The sequence below is a fragment of the Suillus subalutaceus genome, assembly GCF_016647625.1.
Source record: "Suillus subalutaceus strain FC151 chromosome Unknown DFJ58scaffold_41, whole genome shotgun sequence".
NCBI classification, from domain to species: Eukaryota; Fungi; Basidiomycota; class Agaricomycetes; order Boletales; family Suillaceae; genus Suillus; species Suillus subalutaceus.
In genome coordinates this window covers 275,613-292,977 of record NW_024540290.1, presented here as the reverse complement: position 1 = coordinate 292,977, position 17,365 = coordinate 275,613, and the positions used below count along the sequence as shown (strand labels likewise).

The 17,365-nt window shown below is 47.3% G+C and overlaps 6 protein-coding genes across 6 annotated transcripts; 2 read left to right on the top strand and 4 right to left on the bottom strand.

Moving 5' to 3' along the window:
- Positions 1 to 133: 133 nt before the first annotated feature.
- DFJ58DRAFT_636074 (uncharacterized protein) lies at positions 134 to 319 on the bottom strand (the record flags this gene model as incomplete). The annotated part of the gene is made up of 1 exon (XM_041381282.1): positions 134 to 319. A coding segment is annotated over one exon (186 nt), but the record flags the coding sequence as incomplete, so codon positions are not given.
- Positions 320 to 507: 188 nt separating this feature from the next.
- Positions 508 to 1,620, bottom strand: DFJ58DRAFT_659133 (uncharacterized protein; the record flags this gene model as incomplete). Its single annotated transcript, XM_041382069.1, has 3 exons — positions 508 to 771; positions 831 to 1,029; positions 1,097 to 1,620. Coding segments are annotated over 3 exons (987 nt in total), but the record flags the coding sequence as incomplete, so codon positions are not given.
- A 1,398-nt stretch (positions 1,621 to 3,018) lies between these two features.
- On the top strand, positions 3,019 to 3,495 carry DFJ58DRAFT_659166 (uncharacterized protein; the record flags this gene model as incomplete). Its single annotated transcript, XM_041382070.1, has 1 exon — positions 3,019 to 3,495. A coding segment is annotated over one exon (477 nt), but the record flags the coding sequence as incomplete, so codon positions are not given.
- A 1,685-nt stretch (positions 3,496 to 5,180) lies between these two features.
- DFJ58DRAFT_612533 (uncharacterized protein) lies at positions 5,181 to 5,650 on the top strand (the record flags this gene model as incomplete). Its single annotated transcript, XM_041380911.1, has 2 exons — positions 5,181 to 5,430; positions 5,481 to 5,650. Coding segments are annotated over 2 exons (420 nt in total), but the record flags the coding sequence as incomplete, so codon positions are not given.
- Positions 5,651 to 9,204: 3,554 nt separating this feature from the next.
- DFJ58DRAFT_702282 (cytochrome P450) lies at positions 9,205 to 10,739 on the bottom strand (the record flags this gene model as incomplete). Its single annotated transcript, XM_041383619.1, has 9 exons — positions 10,574 to 10,739; positions 10,415 to 10,509; positions 10,272 to 10,363; positions 10,181 to 10,224; positions 10,000 to 10,134; positions 9,808 to 9,946; positions 9,464 to 9,753; positions 9,325 to 9,412; positions 9,205 to 9,295 (listed from the first exon to the last, which is right to left on the bottom strand). The coding sequence occupies exons 1-9, from the start codon at positions 10,701 to 10,703 to the stop codon at positions 9,205 to 9,207; spliced, it is 1,104 nt and encodes a 367-aa protein (XP_041244893.1). The 5' UTR covers positions 10,704 to 10,739.
- A 970-nt stretch (positions 10,740 to 11,709) lies between these two features.
- Positions 11,710 to 14,303, bottom strand: DFJ58DRAFT_745113 (uncharacterized protein). Its single transcript, XM_041387369.1, has 16 exons — positions 14,194 to 14,303; positions 13,891 to 14,134; positions 13,605 to 13,833; positions 13,511 to 13,543; positions 13,436 to 13,455; positions 13,364 to 13,378; positions 13,275 to 13,313; positions 13,190 to 13,218; positions 13,121 to 13,134; positions 13,043 to 13,071; positions 12,916 to 12,964; positions 12,813 to 12,872; positions 12,620 to 12,760; positions 12,339 to 12,564; positions 12,237 to 12,285; positions 11,710 to 12,182 (listed from the first exon to the last, which is right to left on the bottom strand). Exons 2-16 carry the CDS (start codon positions 13,930 to 13,932, stop codon positions 11,982 to 11,984), a joined length of 1,176 nt encoding a protein of 391 aa, XP_041244892.1. The 5' UTR covers positions 13,933 to 14,134; positions 14,194 to 14,303; the 3' UTR covers positions 11,710 to 11,981.
- Between the last annotated feature and the right edge of the window lie 3,062 nt (positions 14,304 to 17,365).

Genomic DNA, 17,365 nt, shown 5'->3' with positions numbered 1-17,365 from the left:
ACAGTAAGAATTGAACTTTCGGATTTGCGTCATGAGAGCAGGTTGGCGTTTGGCTATAGCTTTGCGAGTGTGTTGATGAAGTTTCGTCCCTGAACAATAAAGTTTAGAATGGAGGAAACAGTATACGCGAAGAGTTACCTAATGCTTGGTGGGATCCGCCTACAGCACAATCAAGTTTATCCCATTCAAAGAAGCTGGCAATAGCACGCTTTCGAATATTGATCTTGAGATCACGTGTCATGAGAAGGACATGGACGAAGTCGAGACTAACTCCATTGAGCTCAGGGAATCTATCATGAACATTAAGAGAAGAGTATAATGCTTCGACTTTAGTCATGAGACGATCGTGGCCTCTTCGGAGGCTCTCGAGGGCATCGAGGGTGTCATTGGACGCTGTCTCCTTCTCCAGCATAGTCCTAGTAGTCTGCAGGGCTCGTTCTGATGCGTCCAAGTCGGCCTGTAGAGCGAGAACAGTGTCTAGCTCCTTCCTGAGGCGAGCAGGAGCATCTAGAAACATCCAGCATCAGTATTCAGTGCGTGCATATCATAGGATTGCTCACGAGCACAAATCGAGAGCTGGGCTTGTCGTTGGTCAGCCCACTGAGCCTGCAAGTCATCCACAGACGTTTCACAGCGGTCAATGATGTCGAGGGCAGCAGAGCCCTGGGCCTTAATGCCCCGATTGAGACGGTGTCTGATCCAGTCTCCAAGGTCCGCTTTCATTTCTGACCCTATCGCAGTGGCTTGACGGTCGATTAACCAAAGACGGCGCTGGCGCTAAGTGACTCAAAATAGTTAGTATATTGTTGGTAGAACAAAATGTAATGCACTGATGATGACCTTTCTACACCAATCAAGCGAACGAATCGTGACCATAACCGTTCAGTCCCCTCGCCATCAGATAAGCCAAGGCCTATGCAAATCCGTGGATTGTGCACCAGCTGACAGGCCCATTCATGACCATAGGCATGCATAGCCGTAGTCGCAAAGCGCAGACGTGAGACAACTTCAGGGGGGGAGAATCTCAAACTGAAAATAATTAGTGAATGAATAGCGAATGAATAGCAAACAAATCTGATTACAACCATGTACATACCTTTGAAAGCGACTCCGAGCGAGAACACAGCCTACATCATAGAGCGTAACAACCGTGGCTTGAGGAGGGAGTAATGTGAACAGGTGTTCTATCAGTGCTACCAAATATTTCTGCTGCTCTCCAGGAGAGTTGATATTAGCAAAAAATAAGGGAATGTCATGACGGCAAATGAGGGCCATTATTCCTGTGTCGTCGAAGCTGTCCATCGCAGCCTTTTGTTTCTTCCCATCGGCTGCTTCGTATGCACTCTCACATTGATCAATAGCTTCATCAGGCACAAGGGATGTGCATAGCTTCAGAGGTCGTTTACGTTGTGCATCAATTCGGCGCCCGATTGCATCAACAAACTGTTTCGAAAGGAAATAAGTTGGTTCATAGAAGCGAGGACAGTCACCCGCAGAACGTCGGTGACGATGATGAAAGTTGCCATCCGTAGCAACATGTATGTCCCCACCTTGATCGACGGGTCTGCCATACAGTGTCCCACCAAAGCATGCTAGACAGCACTGTGCGATAAGTGGAGCACATCAGCCAAAGTGTAAGACAGTTGATGTCAAACTTTCTTCATTGGTTACAGTAGGTGGTGGTGGGGACCGGTGGCTTGCCACATAGGAATGGAAACCTGAGCGATGGCTCAACTTTACCCAAGGTCAGCCTTTGTGCATACAAAAGAGGTAGTTACTTATCAAGATTCTTTTAGCTGGAGCCAAGGATGGAGTAAGATACACAGGCGTTTATTCATCTATGTGTGGAAGAATGGCCGACAGCCTGAATGTCTCACTTAATTCCATTTTGGCAAATTTGAAGCCTCTGTTGGGGAAGTGGATCGTTAAAACAGATTCAAACTCAGAGGATCGACGTCGTACATGCAAGAACGATTGCCCGCAAGGAATGTCATCATGAAGGATGTGCAGTCAGTCAGACATATGCAACAAAATGATTACTGTGACAGGATGGAGTAAGATACACAGGCGTTTATTCATCTATGTGTGTCACAGTAATCATTTTGTTGCATATGTCTGACTGACTGCACATCCTTCATGATGACATTCCTTGCGGGCAATCGTTCTTGCATGTACGACGTCGATCCTCTGAGTTTGAGACTAGCGAGACCCAGTGAAGTGTGAAGTGCATGACAAGACTGTTAATGCAAGTAAGTTCATCAATATCTGCACCAGTGCTCACCTCAATATCTGTGCCAGTGTTGACAAACAATATTACACAACGTGATGTGACTGGTGGGAGTGGTCAGCCATGCTCGGGGGGCGCCGACAGCTTCAAACTCTGTCTGGGCATCGCCACCTGTACCCAGACCGCAAAGTCCAGACCTGAAGTCTATATAGACTTGTACCCAGACCGTCCATATCACCCTCAATGTTCATGTTGCCCCTCCATACTTGAATCGGGGGCGCCTGAGCTTTTCGGTGGCTTCGAGGCTTCTTCGAAGTTCAAACTTACTATAATTATCCATGTTCCGAAGATTTCTATGGCCTCTTTTGTGTGTTATCGATTAACTATTTTCTCGTACCCTGTTACTCTGTTGCAGATGACTACGACCATATCTAGACCCTTGCATGTTGATGCTGCCATGCAGACGGATGCGCACTCTTTTACAATTACTCACCTTGTAAGTTCTCTAGTCAGTTTTATATCCAAAAATCCGCTGATCACTTCTAGCTCGTGGATGTAGTAGTGTCAACAGAGGACTTAGAAGTTAGTGGGGTTAATGCCAGTCTCCAAGTTGATGACGGATGGAAGGCACTGGATGGAATTCCCTGTATCATGGGTGGTATAGCAGCCCTCGCTGGTGAGTTTCGTTAGTTCCCTTTTACACTAATCTTGACTTTATTTCAGCGTCTGTCGGTGGCACCCTGCATGGCCGCACTCAAAACGACTTCCCCTGGAAAACTCTACCAAAGGAACTTGCTCAGCTCGGATGTTGCCTTGTGAACTATCCGGATGAGACTTTGATGCCTGGCGAGACTCGACCCACGCTCACTCGGACCAAAGGAATACATGATTTGACCCTCCGTCATCGTGCTAATCTGGTCAACGCTCTCAAGACAGGCGCCCTCACTATTCGAGCCGTCACAAGTGATGCTGGCCGCACACGCCTCACAATGTCCAAAGACCCGATTATCATTGGAGAGGCACCGTCACATCATTCCATCCACTCTCGTGGTCGACGTGCATTCGCTGACGATAACATTGACCGAAAAGGTCTTCACCGTCTCCCCTCACCTCCTGCCACACCTTCTACTCGCTCTGCTTCACCTTCTACTTGTCCTGCTATACCTCCTCATCCTACTGCACCTCCTCATTCTGCTCTTCCTGCTAGTCGTCGTCGCATTCAAGTTTTTTGTAGAGATCTCACGTCCACCACCCTGGCCAGCCTCTAGATCTGTGCCTAAATCAACACCACCATTGTCACGCCCGCCACCCTAGCTGGCTTCTAGAGCTGTGCACAAATCAACATGGCCCAACATTGCTCACACTGATGATCTTATCCCACCAATATCTTTTGTGGAGCGGTCTGCATCTGATGATGAAAGTGTTACCGTGGATGAGGACCGGTATATTAGTGAGAGTGATTGTCGCCCTACCAAGCATCTCAGACGTTAACTGGTATAACGGCAAGTAACTGAATACTTTCAAATGTAGATAGCATGTCAGTACAACAGTTCTTTTTTGAAATTGTACTTTGATTTCTGATGTACAGTATCAGACCTCATCTTGATTCAAACTCAGTAGAGGTAACTTTGTCGGTTCATTGACATTATCCTTAGTTACAACACGACATTCATTTTTCAGCCTCTCTGTAGCCTCTCGGGCCTCCCCAAACCCTCATCCTTTATACCCTCTTCGGCTACTACTAACGTCTTGGGTCGCAGTTACTGTTTCTGATCACTCCTTCGTTTCTGGTAACCACTTCGATTTGAAGTTATTCGGGGGTCATCGGTTGCAGAGTAAGTCACTTGCGCTTTCTAGCACTCATTTCAGCCTTTGTGACATAATGATACTACAGTCTGGATCTTCAGCTGCACTATAAGTCCCTTGTTCTTTCAATTTTCGCATCATCTGTAATATTCTTTTCAGCCTTTCTGACATGACAGTACTGTCATTGGGTCTAGACCATATCGGCCGCAAAGTAAGTCACTTGTGCTCAATGTCATCTGTATTTGAATCATTCTGAACCCTCTTTTTAGCCTCCCAAGCCTCCTCAGAGCCTCCTCAGCGCCTCACTCAAACCCTCACTTAGGCCCTTGCCCACACATTCTTGAACTTGTTAAAGTCTCAGGTAGGATGAGCTCGGATCCGATGGGATCAAGGGTGGATGAAGCAGGCTTAGCTGCGGAGGTCCGAAGGTATGGATATATGGATGTACGAAGGTGTACGGATCCGAACCGATAGTGGACTGGAGGACTGCAGGCATGGATAAGGGTATGGAGTCATGGATAAGGGTATGGAGGTCCGGATGTGCATCCGGAAGGCGTCCGGAAGGCGTGGGAACATCATCGGACGTAGGTCCAGAATACGGGATATGACAGTCCCCGTGGCTAGTCGACATGCCTCACCGTTTCCTACCCCACAAACCCCTGCGCAGATCCAGGATATTTTTTTTAATTCTATGCGCCAGCAACCTGCATGGATGGATCCTGACTCCTCTGACACCTTTAGTATGATGGGGGCTGAGTCTTTTTTACCCGGGGGAACCCAACATCACCTCATCGCGCAGGACATGAGCCGTCTAGCACCACCACCAAGTTTTAATTTTCCTACGAGTTCATCGGGTCAAGCAACCTCTCGTACATGTTCCCTGGAGCCTTACGCTACAGGCCAAACTCCTTCAGGATTTACACAGGATTTTTCTGGTGATGTTGCCCCATTCATCCCTCAGCCTGTTCCATCGTCATTGTCTTAAGATCATGCACCTCCCGTCCCAGCAACGAACATTATTCCACCAACGCCATTCCAGACTAATGCTGCCTCTTTGATGAATACAATTGGTGCAAGTCCTTCATTCCATGAACGCTTTCCCGAAGAGTGCGAGCCGGTGACCCATCAAGAGGGACATACAATTACTGGACGCAGGTCGGCGGAGCTGAATGCAGCATTAGATGTCGGGTTTGCTGCAGTCGAGCGCGGCTTTCTTGATCTCTCTATGTCTACTACACTCCCTATTTCCCAATTGATCAACTTATTCTTGAAGAGTCACGGGCGCACCGTGAATGGTATTAATTACTGGAACTTGTACGCTAACTACTTCAAAGAGCATATGCAGATGGAACTTGCGCGCATTGGCAGAGAGGCCCCAGCCAAAGGCGGCACGCCCAGTAAGTACTATATTACATCTTGTTTTGCACAAGGTTTATATTCATTACAGGTGCAACCGTGCGCACGCAGTGTTACGACAAATTCAAAGAGGCCTATCCCGATTCTTACCAAGACCTCTTGTTCATGCACGAGGAGGCATCACTCCTTGGATCATCTACTCAAACAATAGCTCAGCGTGGACAGGGATTTCAGAAACATTATCGAAGAGTAATACAGATTGTATGTCATCTCACCTGAACTTTCGTCATCATCTCACATTGCTATTGTAGCTCGAGTCTGCCTCCGCTAAATCTGGCTTCAAAGCAGCCATCGTCCTATGTGGCACAGTGGTCAATGAAGACGGGTCACTCGGCCATTCATATAACACGCCAGGTGCCGCAGGGGTAAGATTCTTTGTCGTCTAAATCCTCACGTATACTTAGCAAGATGCAGTTCTGGCAAACACGATGCCGTGCGAGTGATGATGCCATCATCAGGCATCTTAAAGCACATGTGTAGTAAGTATGATTGTATCTACCTTTATGCTATGACTGACACCACATCTTCAAACAGTAATAGTACATCCTTGGCCGAGGTGGATGAAGCATTCCATGATGATACTTGCAGTGACCTATTGACCCCCCACTCACCTCCAAACAATGGTCGTGATCAGTCTCAGGCACCCGAGGGACGGGATGATGCTTTGAAGTGGGTTAAGCTTGAACTTATCAAACAAGTCGGTATGTCAGAACGTCACTGGTCTTTTGATTCATCTGACTAAATGTATACTAGCCCAGCTTGGGGGCAAGTGTGCCTGGGATAAAAACTTCCCTTGGAAGGGCATGTCCAGCGCACTTGCTGACGCCAATCTCTGCATCAAGGGATATCCAACTGAAAGGTGTCTCTTGCCTGGTGAAACTCACAATGAGAACTCGAAGAATAAGGGCATTGGAGCGCTGACACAGAAGGAAATTGCGGTGCTCGTGGAGGCATTGAAGTCAGGAACCATGAAAGTTGTCAAAGTTGACAAGGCGTATCGAGGTAAGATTCTCATTGTAAGAACATTCTGATTCTAATGTTATGTGCAGCATCTGTTATGGCCTCTGAGAGGCCTGTCATCACAGGCATAGCGCCTCCTTCTGACTGGCCACATGCTGGTGCTAGACGGCTGTTTGTTAATGGCGACACCGACTACCATGGCCCAGCTCGTCTCAAGCCCAGCAATGCGACTACCAAAGTCAAGAAGGCTGATAAAGTGACGAAGGCCCCTCCACCACCTAACGCCAACGCCAACGACGATGATGATTCAGATGATGATCATCCAATAGTACCTACTACTCGGAAGTTCAGAAAATTTGCCACACGAGTAGAAGTCATGGAACCACCACCATCACGTCCATTTAGAGTCGTTACACTACCACCCTCACACCCGCTCAAAGTCGCTCGAAAGCCGGGACCGACTGCCGCAGCACAGTGCAAGGTGATTGAAATTAGTACTTCAGCTGGGGAGAATGTCGCCACAGAGCCTGAATCGGAGTATGAAGAAGCACGCGGGAAGAAGAGGAAACTGAAGTTCGTGGATACTTCACATGCGTTAAAAAGGCCGGCCCCGTCCAGCGAGAAGTCTGATACTTCGAAAGTGGAGAAGAAGGCTGCACAGCCGAAGCAACCCAAAACGCCTGCCCTACCAACTTCTCCGATAAAGGGTGGCCCTCTGTCCCCATTGACAGTGGGATCATCGAGTGTAGCAGCATCGCCAGAGCCTGAGACTGCAGGTGAGTACTCTTTATTTTAATATTAACTTTACTTGACTCGAGGCGTATAGCTATGGTACCAGCATTCCTCCAGGATGGTCCCTCTAACGTGCGCACAAAGGGTAAGCCTTTTTTCGAAACAGCTATTCTTACAGAATGGCTAAGGATCTACCGTCTATGTACTCTCTAGTAAAACCACGCCCACTCACAAAGGAATCCAAGGGTAAGATGAAACGTGCTCTTCGCATGGCGTATGGCCGCTCGGATGGATCTGAAGTTGATGAGGGCGAGGAGGCGGTTGCAGCTGTGAAGAGTGGTGTCTCCTCTGGTTTAGATCATGTCCCTAAGGAGACGTTACAGAAGGACCTACCTTCAGAGGCGATGCAGGATGACGGACCAGTAGGAGATCAGCAGGAACCACCTCGAGTCACCAATCCCATCAAGGATCCTCGTACTATTGACGACTCTCATGACTCCCGTGACCCTCCAGCCAACCCACCCCAAGCTCATGATGAGCTCTCTGTCCATCATGACCCTCGTGAGGGTATCCAGCAAGGCTCTGACAAGGGTGATGCTGTACGCCTCTCACGGGAACCTCAACATGAAATTGTCCACAATGACCCTCATGAGGGTGAGCCTCTTCACGATCCCCGCGAGCCTCGTCAGGACCCTCGAGACACTCCCCATCACGTCCCTCGCAACACCTCGCGCGATCCTCATCAGCCTCTTCGCAATCATTCTCGTGAGCCATGGTACATACACGAGGCTGTGCATCGTCGTGAGGTCCACCATCTGCGTGAAGATACCCCAATCACTGAGCATGATGCTCTCTACCCTCGCGATGCCTTCTACCACCGTGACGTTCGCAATCACCGTTATGCTGGTTCGCAACCTCCCGACCATTATGGACCTGAGCCTCGTACTAACGATGAATATGCCATGCGGGATAGCTCACCAGCCTTGGAGGTATACCGTGATGATCATTATGCTCACAGTGAGCACGAACGCTCATACTCAAGTCGATACAGTCCGGTACTTGGTCCTAACTATGCTCGTGAGAAGTGGATACTCTCGACGCGAATGACCTTGATGAACGGCGGGCACTTGGTGGAGGAACTTACCGTGGTGGATACCCTCAAGGCAGGACTCGTTACCATAATTCCAGATGGGCAGATCACATCCGCGATACTGTGCCTTTGGACTATGTTCCTCATGACAATGTGGCACGATCATTTAGTCAAGATCCAGTTAACCCTCCTCGCCCCCCTTCATCTTAATTGTATTTCAATTTGCGTACGCTCGTGTTTTTTTGGATGCTACTTTTGCTCATCGTCTCGTGCTGCAGATGATGGTTTGCTCATTCCTAACTCATCCTGCGCTCATCTTTCCCTGTCCCTTTCGTACCCTACTTATGTTACTATGGACTTATTGTTTTGACTTCTCCTTGTTTTGACAATGTCAGTATAGCGGCTCCAATGCCTGCTCTCGATTGCGTCAGGACACATTTGAAAACACTGAATCTTAAGAACAATGATACAGCAGTGTGATATATATTATTAGAATGACAACTACAACGGAAAAAAACATAATGTAAGTAGAGAAAACATGCGAGAAAATGACATAGGTGTAAGTAGAAACACGGGGGGTAAAACATGAGTCATGCGCGAGGAGCACCAGAGGCTCTAGGTTATCTTGAGGGCAGCGGGACCTACAATATGATGATCTCGAGGGCAGCGGAACATAAAATAACACGCTAAAGGCTCTCTAGAACCACATGAGACGACCAGAACCAACCCTCCAACGAGGCCTACAAGGGTATTCTGGTGACTCTTGAGGATTTGAGGGAGACCCTCTTGCGAGAGGGTTGTCTCAGAGATGTGTTTTGTCCTACATGGAAACCGGGTCTAACAGACCTTGACAAGCTCTAAAAAGTGCTGCCAAGGGTGGCAGTCTGACGGACTCGAAGCCATCTTTGGCGTGCGAATGGTCGACGTCAACAGCCTGGTGTGCAGTTGCGGCATCACAGATCTCTGCTCTCAACTACTGCTGGACATGAGGATGCTTGGCGAGCATGTACAATGCACGGGCCACTGCTGCCGTTGTTGTCTCGAGACCAGCAAAAATCATAACACTATTGCACAGAAAAATTAGTTTCACCACAGGGAAGCCATCATGACTGATTTCATCTGTCCAAGGAGCTCAGCGTCACTCAGCCTATCCCCTTCGGCAGATGAGGCATTTGCTTTGACTGCGCATGTCCCACATGAGAATGGGTATTCCATGGCTAATGATTACGTACGCATGATAGACATGATATCTTTTCCCCTCGTTCCTCCTGACGTGTCATGGGACTGTGAGGGCATGGAGGAGGACATCGCCAATGCAGCCTTCTTCTCTTGAAGGATCTTTCTACTGCCTGAGTCCATGGTTTCAGCTACACGGCGTAGTTCTCTAAGATCCCTCATTGTCTGCGTCGGCAACCAACTTATCGTGAGCCAGTCTGCTATCTTTTTGCACCAGTAAAGAGAGAAATTGCGCATAACTACCGGAACGATGGATCGAAAAATCATGGTTTTACTGATAGATGGACTACGAGACCAAACATGTCAAATGGTGATTTCACCGGCAGACCAGTGTACGCACCCTAGCATCCGCAGTGCCTCTGTGTATTCATTCTCATTTCCTGTGTCTAATGCAGCTGAATGGTAGCCCAGCATGCCCTCACAAATGCAATCCAGAGAACTGCGAGAGAGCCAAGGCAACACGTCGAGTTCTACTGGATCTGTACGTGCCAATAGTGAAGTTATGGATGATGGCGTGCATGGCCATACTCACGGTGGGTAGCAAGATTAGACACGAGGATGGATTTTAGCTGATGGGAGACGGTTTGAATAATGGGCAAAAGCTCCCGCATATTAGAGAGGGAAAACACTGGATTGAGCATTTTGCGTTGCTTTCGGTGCTGTTCCCCTGCGCAGCGATGAGAACAAATTCATGATAATTAACCAAGGTTTACCTAGCGTAGAAATAAGACCATCGCCGAAGACGAGCTTGTTGGACCTTAAGAAGGGTCAATGAGGAATGTTCAAACAATACTTGACACTAACAATATAAAGTCATCAACTTCTTCAAAGATATGCGGCTCCTTGACAAGGATATGATGGAGCGCACGTGGATCCGATACAAACAGCCATTCATCCTATAGGCCATGTGTCAATAATATGCCTTTGCAGGGATGCATACTACGCACGCCAAACAAAGCATGTATTTTGATGGCCCCACCATAGTCTGCTGCAATCTTTAAGCAGCGCTCGAAACTGTCCACGAATACTGATTCCATGTTGCCTACATTGATGTCCGTGAGTATCCAATATGCGGAATCCGTGACTGAATGCGAGAAAAACCCAACCTTTCCACCAGTGCTCATTTTCTGGACCTGCAACATCTAGGGCGTTTGCCTTTCTAGAGGCCTGCCTCTGAACGAGCTTCCATACTGCAAGGGTAAGCACACTGTATCCAATAAGGTGAGGGAAGGACATCCCGGGGTCAGTATACAGTAGCTAGTAACACGTCCGCGAAGTGACCTGGGGGCTTGAGAACGGCTACTTACATATAAAAGTGTTAAAATGAAGACCCGATTGCCTCCGAGTCTCCTGCTCGGCTCTTCAAGCTTGAACGTTCGCTATCCATTTGAAGTGAAGGCACCGAGTAAGGTCCGAATGATTAACAGGGTACTATCTCCTCCGGTGCAATCGACACCTCAGTATTCGGCATAGGCGTCCAGCATCGTCTCTGCACGCCAGTTCCCATTCGGTTCGGAAACGGCCGAAATTACCTCGGTGAGTGGGTTTGGGGCCCCGACGTGCTAAAGGCCAGGAGGCATGGGGTCTGGAGCTTCCTACCCCAACCGTAAACTACCCTGCCGGTGGGTCATGGTTACTGCATGCAGCTGGCCGGTCATCGGGAGCTTTACTCCCACTAGGTATATAGGCTGTAGTATTATCCTACACAGAATGAGAAAATCAGCGCGATTGGGGCAGCGGTAGCCCCTGACGAGAACTTTCGCAGATTCGAAACCGCTGTTATCCCCGTGATCCTATCGTTCCTCTTGCCCTAGCTAACAGACCCTTATCCTAGGAGACGGGTGACTGTAGCGGGTGCTGAGAACATGGTCTGCCTCGCGACGCTCTGCTGGACGCTCTGGCTTGGGCTTAGTTTATCCAAGCCAGTCGCTAACTTAGCAAGTATTAGTGCTGTAGTTGTAAAACTGAGGGGGATGTAGTGAGACTCGGACCACGTATATGTAAGTTCGATGATGATGCAATAGGACCGTCAGATGAATTGATATTATCATGCTGCATTGTAGGAGGTGGAGAGCTGGGTCAGCGCAGAAAATATAAAATATCCGGCACAAGCTGTCGGCGCTTTCAAAATCATAAATCATAAATGGAGTGAAACTCCGTCACGGTCACAACGCATATAGGCAGGTAACATTTCTGCGTGACTTCAGCACTTTCAACTATCTCACTCAATTCCACCTCAATCTTGGCCGTTCAAACTCTATAATATTTATGAATTGTGTTAGCGAGAGAATGCTATCTAAGTTAATAATTTAAGTAGTTAGAAATACAAGTTTTGTGAAAGTGTCGACTACTGTGGGGTGCTGAAGGGTGCTAATTGCACCGGAAGGGATATACGTGTATAACTAGTAACCACACTATTAGGCGCTACACAAAACTGTAAGTTATTCATTCATAAATTTGCCTCACTCGACCCCGATCACTTTTTCTTCATACTGAGGAACCAGCATGCCAGAATTATACGACAACGGAGTCCATCTCTTGCTGCTCCGAGTCGAACCTCGGTGGAGAAGTCCAACATACACAATCCTCGAACGGTTTACTGACTTCCGCGCAATTATCCTGGGCATGTGTATCCCAAATACTGATGATAAGACGGGGCGCGAGAATAAATGGCGCGGTATCGTTGAAAAGCTCTGAGAGACTCATCGCCGGGGTCTAATAGTGTAAATGTTTAGCTGGTCTCTGTATAATCCTTTGAAAGCATCATACCGGAATATGAGCCCACAATATAACCAGTAAGATTTGGTTTGTCAAATTCCTAGCGGGAATCAATGGATACTTTTAGAACCCACTAGATGAAGAGGGACTTACAGGGCAAAGTACATGATATGATACCGGACGATCATAACCATATAGGTATTAGCCCTCATTTGGAATCCCCTCTGTTGCCTAAGGTGCCTCACGAGGATGGCAGCCGCGAGAACCACTAATAAGACATCATAGCACACAATGGGGATGGAAGTATAGATTGCAGGCATAGGCCCGATGTTGTAGGAAAGAGTGCAGTACTTGGCGTGCGGAGTTATGATTTCTTTCACTATGCAATGAGATGGGGTCAATTTGCAGCTAACTCCATCCGAGTAAAAATTCACCTGAGAACACGTTGCGTCGACTGTATAGATAGATGTCTGTCCCGATTGAGAGGGCGACGATAGGCAAAAATAATCCCACTAGAACATAAAGTAGGAGCTTGGATTGGTTGCATAGTGCGTAAAGGCGCCATATGAGAATGGCTGCGGATGTAAGATTGGGACGCGTAGGGAGATGCGAGAATGTGTAACTTACCTTCCGCAAAGCAAAAATACACTGAAAAACCCCATTCAATCAGAACGACAAGACCATAGCCTATTTCAACTGAGTGGTGAGCGAAGGCAATTCGGGTTGAAACCGATATACTTGCAGCTATATAAGAGGACAATGACGAGTGAGAATTGGCTCTAAGTCAAACTTGAGACTTACGGCTAGAATGTGTGTCAGTCACAAACTCTTTAAATAGAAAGCATTGATACACTTACTGATTCAGGCATGTACAACAGCCCTCCCCCTGGCACTAGTCAGTTGATAATAGCTCTGGTAGGCACAGGGTTACATACATAAGCCGCACAACCTAATGCGAGTGTTAACATGCATATGCACCATGTCAAGAAGCCACAACGACGTACAGTGCCAAGAAAAGACCAAAATATCGAACCTACCGTAGCAAATAAATCAAACAAAACAAAACGGCCTTGACAAGACGAAACTTACAACGAGGTACAGGAATGACATTATTGACCATGGTCGTCCCTAGATATTCGATTAAATTCCGGGCCGATATGATTATGTGTAAGACTGACCCAGACATATTTAACCTACGCCGATTATGACAAGATAAGTATTCGACTGACAAAAGAGAAGACTTTGATTACCTCCTTGTCCAACAGAAGGACTGGATAATCTTTCGTTCAGCGGTAGTGCAAAGTTCCCAAAGGTAAGTTACTAACGGTACTCATAGGACATCACGGTAAATACTGGCACTGAAACCGATGTTTCAACACGATGGTTCGCTTACACATAGGCTATAAGGAACTGACGAACCGGAAACATAGTTATTCCAGAGGAGACCAGCGACTTCTTGTTCGGACATGAGACTGCGTAGATTGAGTGGGGGATCTGAAGAGACTGATGAGCCGCCAATCGTTGATGACTCACATACGATACTTATAAGATGTAGGATTTGCTTGCGTCTTGAGGGCTGTGGTGGTCGAATTATAGTTGTACATATTGTACCGAGTTCTCCCGAACCCGCCGTCGGTATCGCGAATTGCTGTTCTCAGTAGATAGCTATGAATAAATAGATATCATTTCGAGATTCGCGACTGACGAGAATGGCTGTTGCATCTTGGCTAGGGTCATCATCGATCATCACTCGTACCCATGGCTGTCATGGCCAACGTGTTCCCACCATGTTCCATAGTTGGTAAAAGTGCCTTTATAGAAAGTGCAACGAGGTCTCAATAAGTTGGATCAGATATGCTGTACAGGCGTCTGCAATATACAGGCGCTTAGATAGTTCAACCCTCTTGATAGAACATGGCCCAGTACACTTTGAGGGAGTAGAAAGCAGGCTAAGGACAGCGAAAAGATCAGCAAAGACCTCTATCTAACATTAATCACGGGAACATACCAAACTTATTCTTTGAACAAGAGAATAGTCAGAACTATTTGTCCAGAAATTCAATCAAGGTTTCCATTTTACCGCCGAAGGCGCTACAACAGCGCCATCGATGGACTAACAATGACACACAGCGACATGATGCGACCTTGACTCGTGCCCACATGGGTAATCCAATATCATTGCACCACCTGCAATGAATTATATATATCCCTTGTCTAGTTGAGCGTACCTCATGTTGTCGGCGGTGAATCATGATTATCCGAATCTATGCTGTGTTTGTTCAAGTGACAATTAATACTTCGTGGCGTCGCGATTTTGCCAGTTGTTTAGGATTAGGGTACTGAGCAGCCCCTACCACCCTGCACAGTGCACGAAAAAGTGGTCTTGCATTGGCAGGGGAGCCTCTTGAGGCCACCCGAAGCTGCTAGAGGCGCACTGGCCGGGGCAGAAGTTAATAGCCGGCAGGTGCACAAGTGCGGCAGAATCCGGTGAGATTAAACCTAAAATTTAAAAACTGCAACATTCTGCCATGTGGCAGGGCAGAACTGGCACTGCCACTGGGCAGATGGCGGAACGTCCCTGGCAGAATGTGACAGAACTCAAGATGTACTGCAGGCTCTCTACAATGTCTAAGTCTGGAAGCCGCCATCTCAATTCTCTTGTGGGAAGTTAAGGGGATCCTACTTCTGCCAAGTCCAATAGAATTGCAACTACCTTTATGCCTGCGTCAACGGACGATGTTCGAAACTCGGCAAGGTCTGATGCAGATCTTCAAGTTCGCTATCATGTTAAACATTACTGATAACAAGCCAACTTGCCGACTTGACGACATTGATACTTGAGAATGTCAACCGTTGGCAACCTCAAGTATCAATACCGGGATAATGGCCATTGGCCACGGATCACAATGCAAGGAATTGGACTTGCTATCTAGTGGTCTCCCATCAATATAGCACACTTGAAGTGCCGTCAAAATTCTTCGTTAATTCTACCACCTGCCACACTAGGAGAACACGGTTCTGCCAAGTTCTGCCAGTTCTCCCCACAACGCTAGGAGATGGAAACCGAACCAGACCGAGCGTCAAGTAGTACGTGTGTGGAGACAATTGTGAATACAAGGTGAAGCCCCACAGTACGTACTGTCGATATTTAATAGGCAAGTTCAAAGTTGAATTTTGACGCTCAATCATTAATCAACGTCCAAATCATCCTCCAAATTCAACTTTGAACTTCCCTATTATAGATTAGAACAAACGGGATTTTAAAAAAGGGTGAAGCCCAAAAAGAGACGAACGTGAGGGAATCGATAATTAGAGACAGGAACGCGAATGCATCACGTCCATCAATGCATCATGCACAGGCCAAGCCGCCAACCACCAAAGATCAACAATGCATGCAATAACGTAATAAATAGACACGGAAGGCATCCGACGATCACTGGCTAGCCGCCGCAGTTGAAACCTCCGCAGTAGCAAATGAGGTTGCCCCACGCAGTACTTCATCGAGGAATCTCCCATAATGCCTATCTAAAGTTTCAGGGCCACTCCTGCTGGTTCAACTACCAATAAGTATGTGATGTTACATTCATGATTCCCACAGCGCTCGAGTTTCATCTCATCCACTCTACTTTTCAATTTCGGTCGCGGAGCACATTGTCGCAAGACACTTCAGCACGCCAAGGTAATGGGAGTCAGAGTCCATCTCGTGCTGCTCGAACCTCGGCAGCAAAGTCTGACACACAATCTGCGAACGTCGTACTGACACATACGCAGTCGTCATGGCCTTAGGCCCCATTTTGTATTCCTTTTGTTCTTTGAGGTGTCTCACGATAGTGGCAGCGACGAGAATGAATAGGAAGACATTGGGGATGGATGTATAGATCGCAGGCATAGGCCCAATGTTGAAGGAAAAGGTGCAGCACTTGGTGTTCGGACTTGCCAATTCTTTGATTATGCAACGAGACTTTGAGAACAGCTGCGGATGAAAAATCGATATGCACGATGAGTTGCCGACTGCATGACTTACCTTCTGCAAAGCAAAAATATACAGATCGCACCCCATTTCCAGTACAACATGAATGTCGTAGCCATTACATGATGAGGGAATTACTGTTGTTTGAAGACATGAATTATACTTGCAGCTGAATGAGAGAGGTCAACCGTGGTTAGGCCTTGGCTGTGAAACAAACTCAGTGAAACGTACAACTTAAACACGGATAGACTTAGAACACTCTGGCGATCGTCGATGCACTGACTGATTCAGGTATATATAAAAATCCTCCCCCTGACGCTGGTCAGCGAAGGGTGGCTCAAACGACACAGCGTTACATACAGCAGCCCCAAATTCTAGCGTCGGTGTCAACATGCAATGTAACAGACACAAGAAATCTGCGCCGATAATAACTATGAGTACTCGACCGACAACAAGAAATTTTTTTATCACCTCGTCCAAAAGAAGTACCGGATAATCCTTCACTCAGCAGCAGTGCAAGGTTCACGAACACTGCTATCGGTACTCATAGTAAAGAACGCTAATGGAACCGATATTCAGCACGGTGATTCATTCACAAACCAGTTAAAAGGAGCTGACGAACCCTATCGTTCCACCGGAGACCAATAATAGCTTCTTGTTCCGACATGACAACGATTCACATAGAATGGAGAATTTGAGATGAATATCAATGATAGATGTTGGAATGACCTATAAGTTGACGGCGCGGAATTTTCCTTGCCTTGCGATCGCCCCGGAAGGATTGTGATTTTCATTCTTGTCCAGTTATGTCGCCATTATTGAGTTCCTGTTCTCATTAGTTAGCGATCAAGTTAGTTATCAAGTTACCAACGACATTAATGGCTATCACGCCCAATTTTAGGACTGACAAGAATGGCTGTGAGATTTCTACACAGAATCTTTAGTACTTGCAGAGTAGGACAGTATGTACATCTGAGCTACATTAGACGAGAGATAATTGTGACTTACAACCTATCAGGTTTTTCCCTGCTAGTGAGAATCGACGGAGCGTGGGGGTATGTGACACGGTGGCTAGCAAGTGCTCAGCCACTAAACGAAAGTTCGTGGCATGCGGTGTCTAGTACAGGTATAGAACTGCAGAGCGTAGCGCTCTTGTCCCTGTAAATATCGATGCTTAGTTCACGATGAGTCCGACTATAACATCGTAGTC

Excerpts from the sequence above, each read along its gene's own strand:
- DFJ58DRAFT_745113 (XM_041387369.1), bottom strand. The coding sequence starts at position 13,932 with ATGATCGATGATGACCCTAGCCAAGATGCAACAGCCATTCTC. Across the intron at positions 12,761-12,812 it reads GTATTTTTGCTTTGCGGAAG|CCATTCTCATATGGCGCCTT; the intron begins GTAAGTTACACA and ends TTACATCCGCAG. Across the intron at positions 12,286-12,338 it reads CATATCATGTACTTTGCCCT|GAATTTGACAAACCAAATCT; the intron begins GTAAGTCCCTCT and ends GATTCCCGCTAG.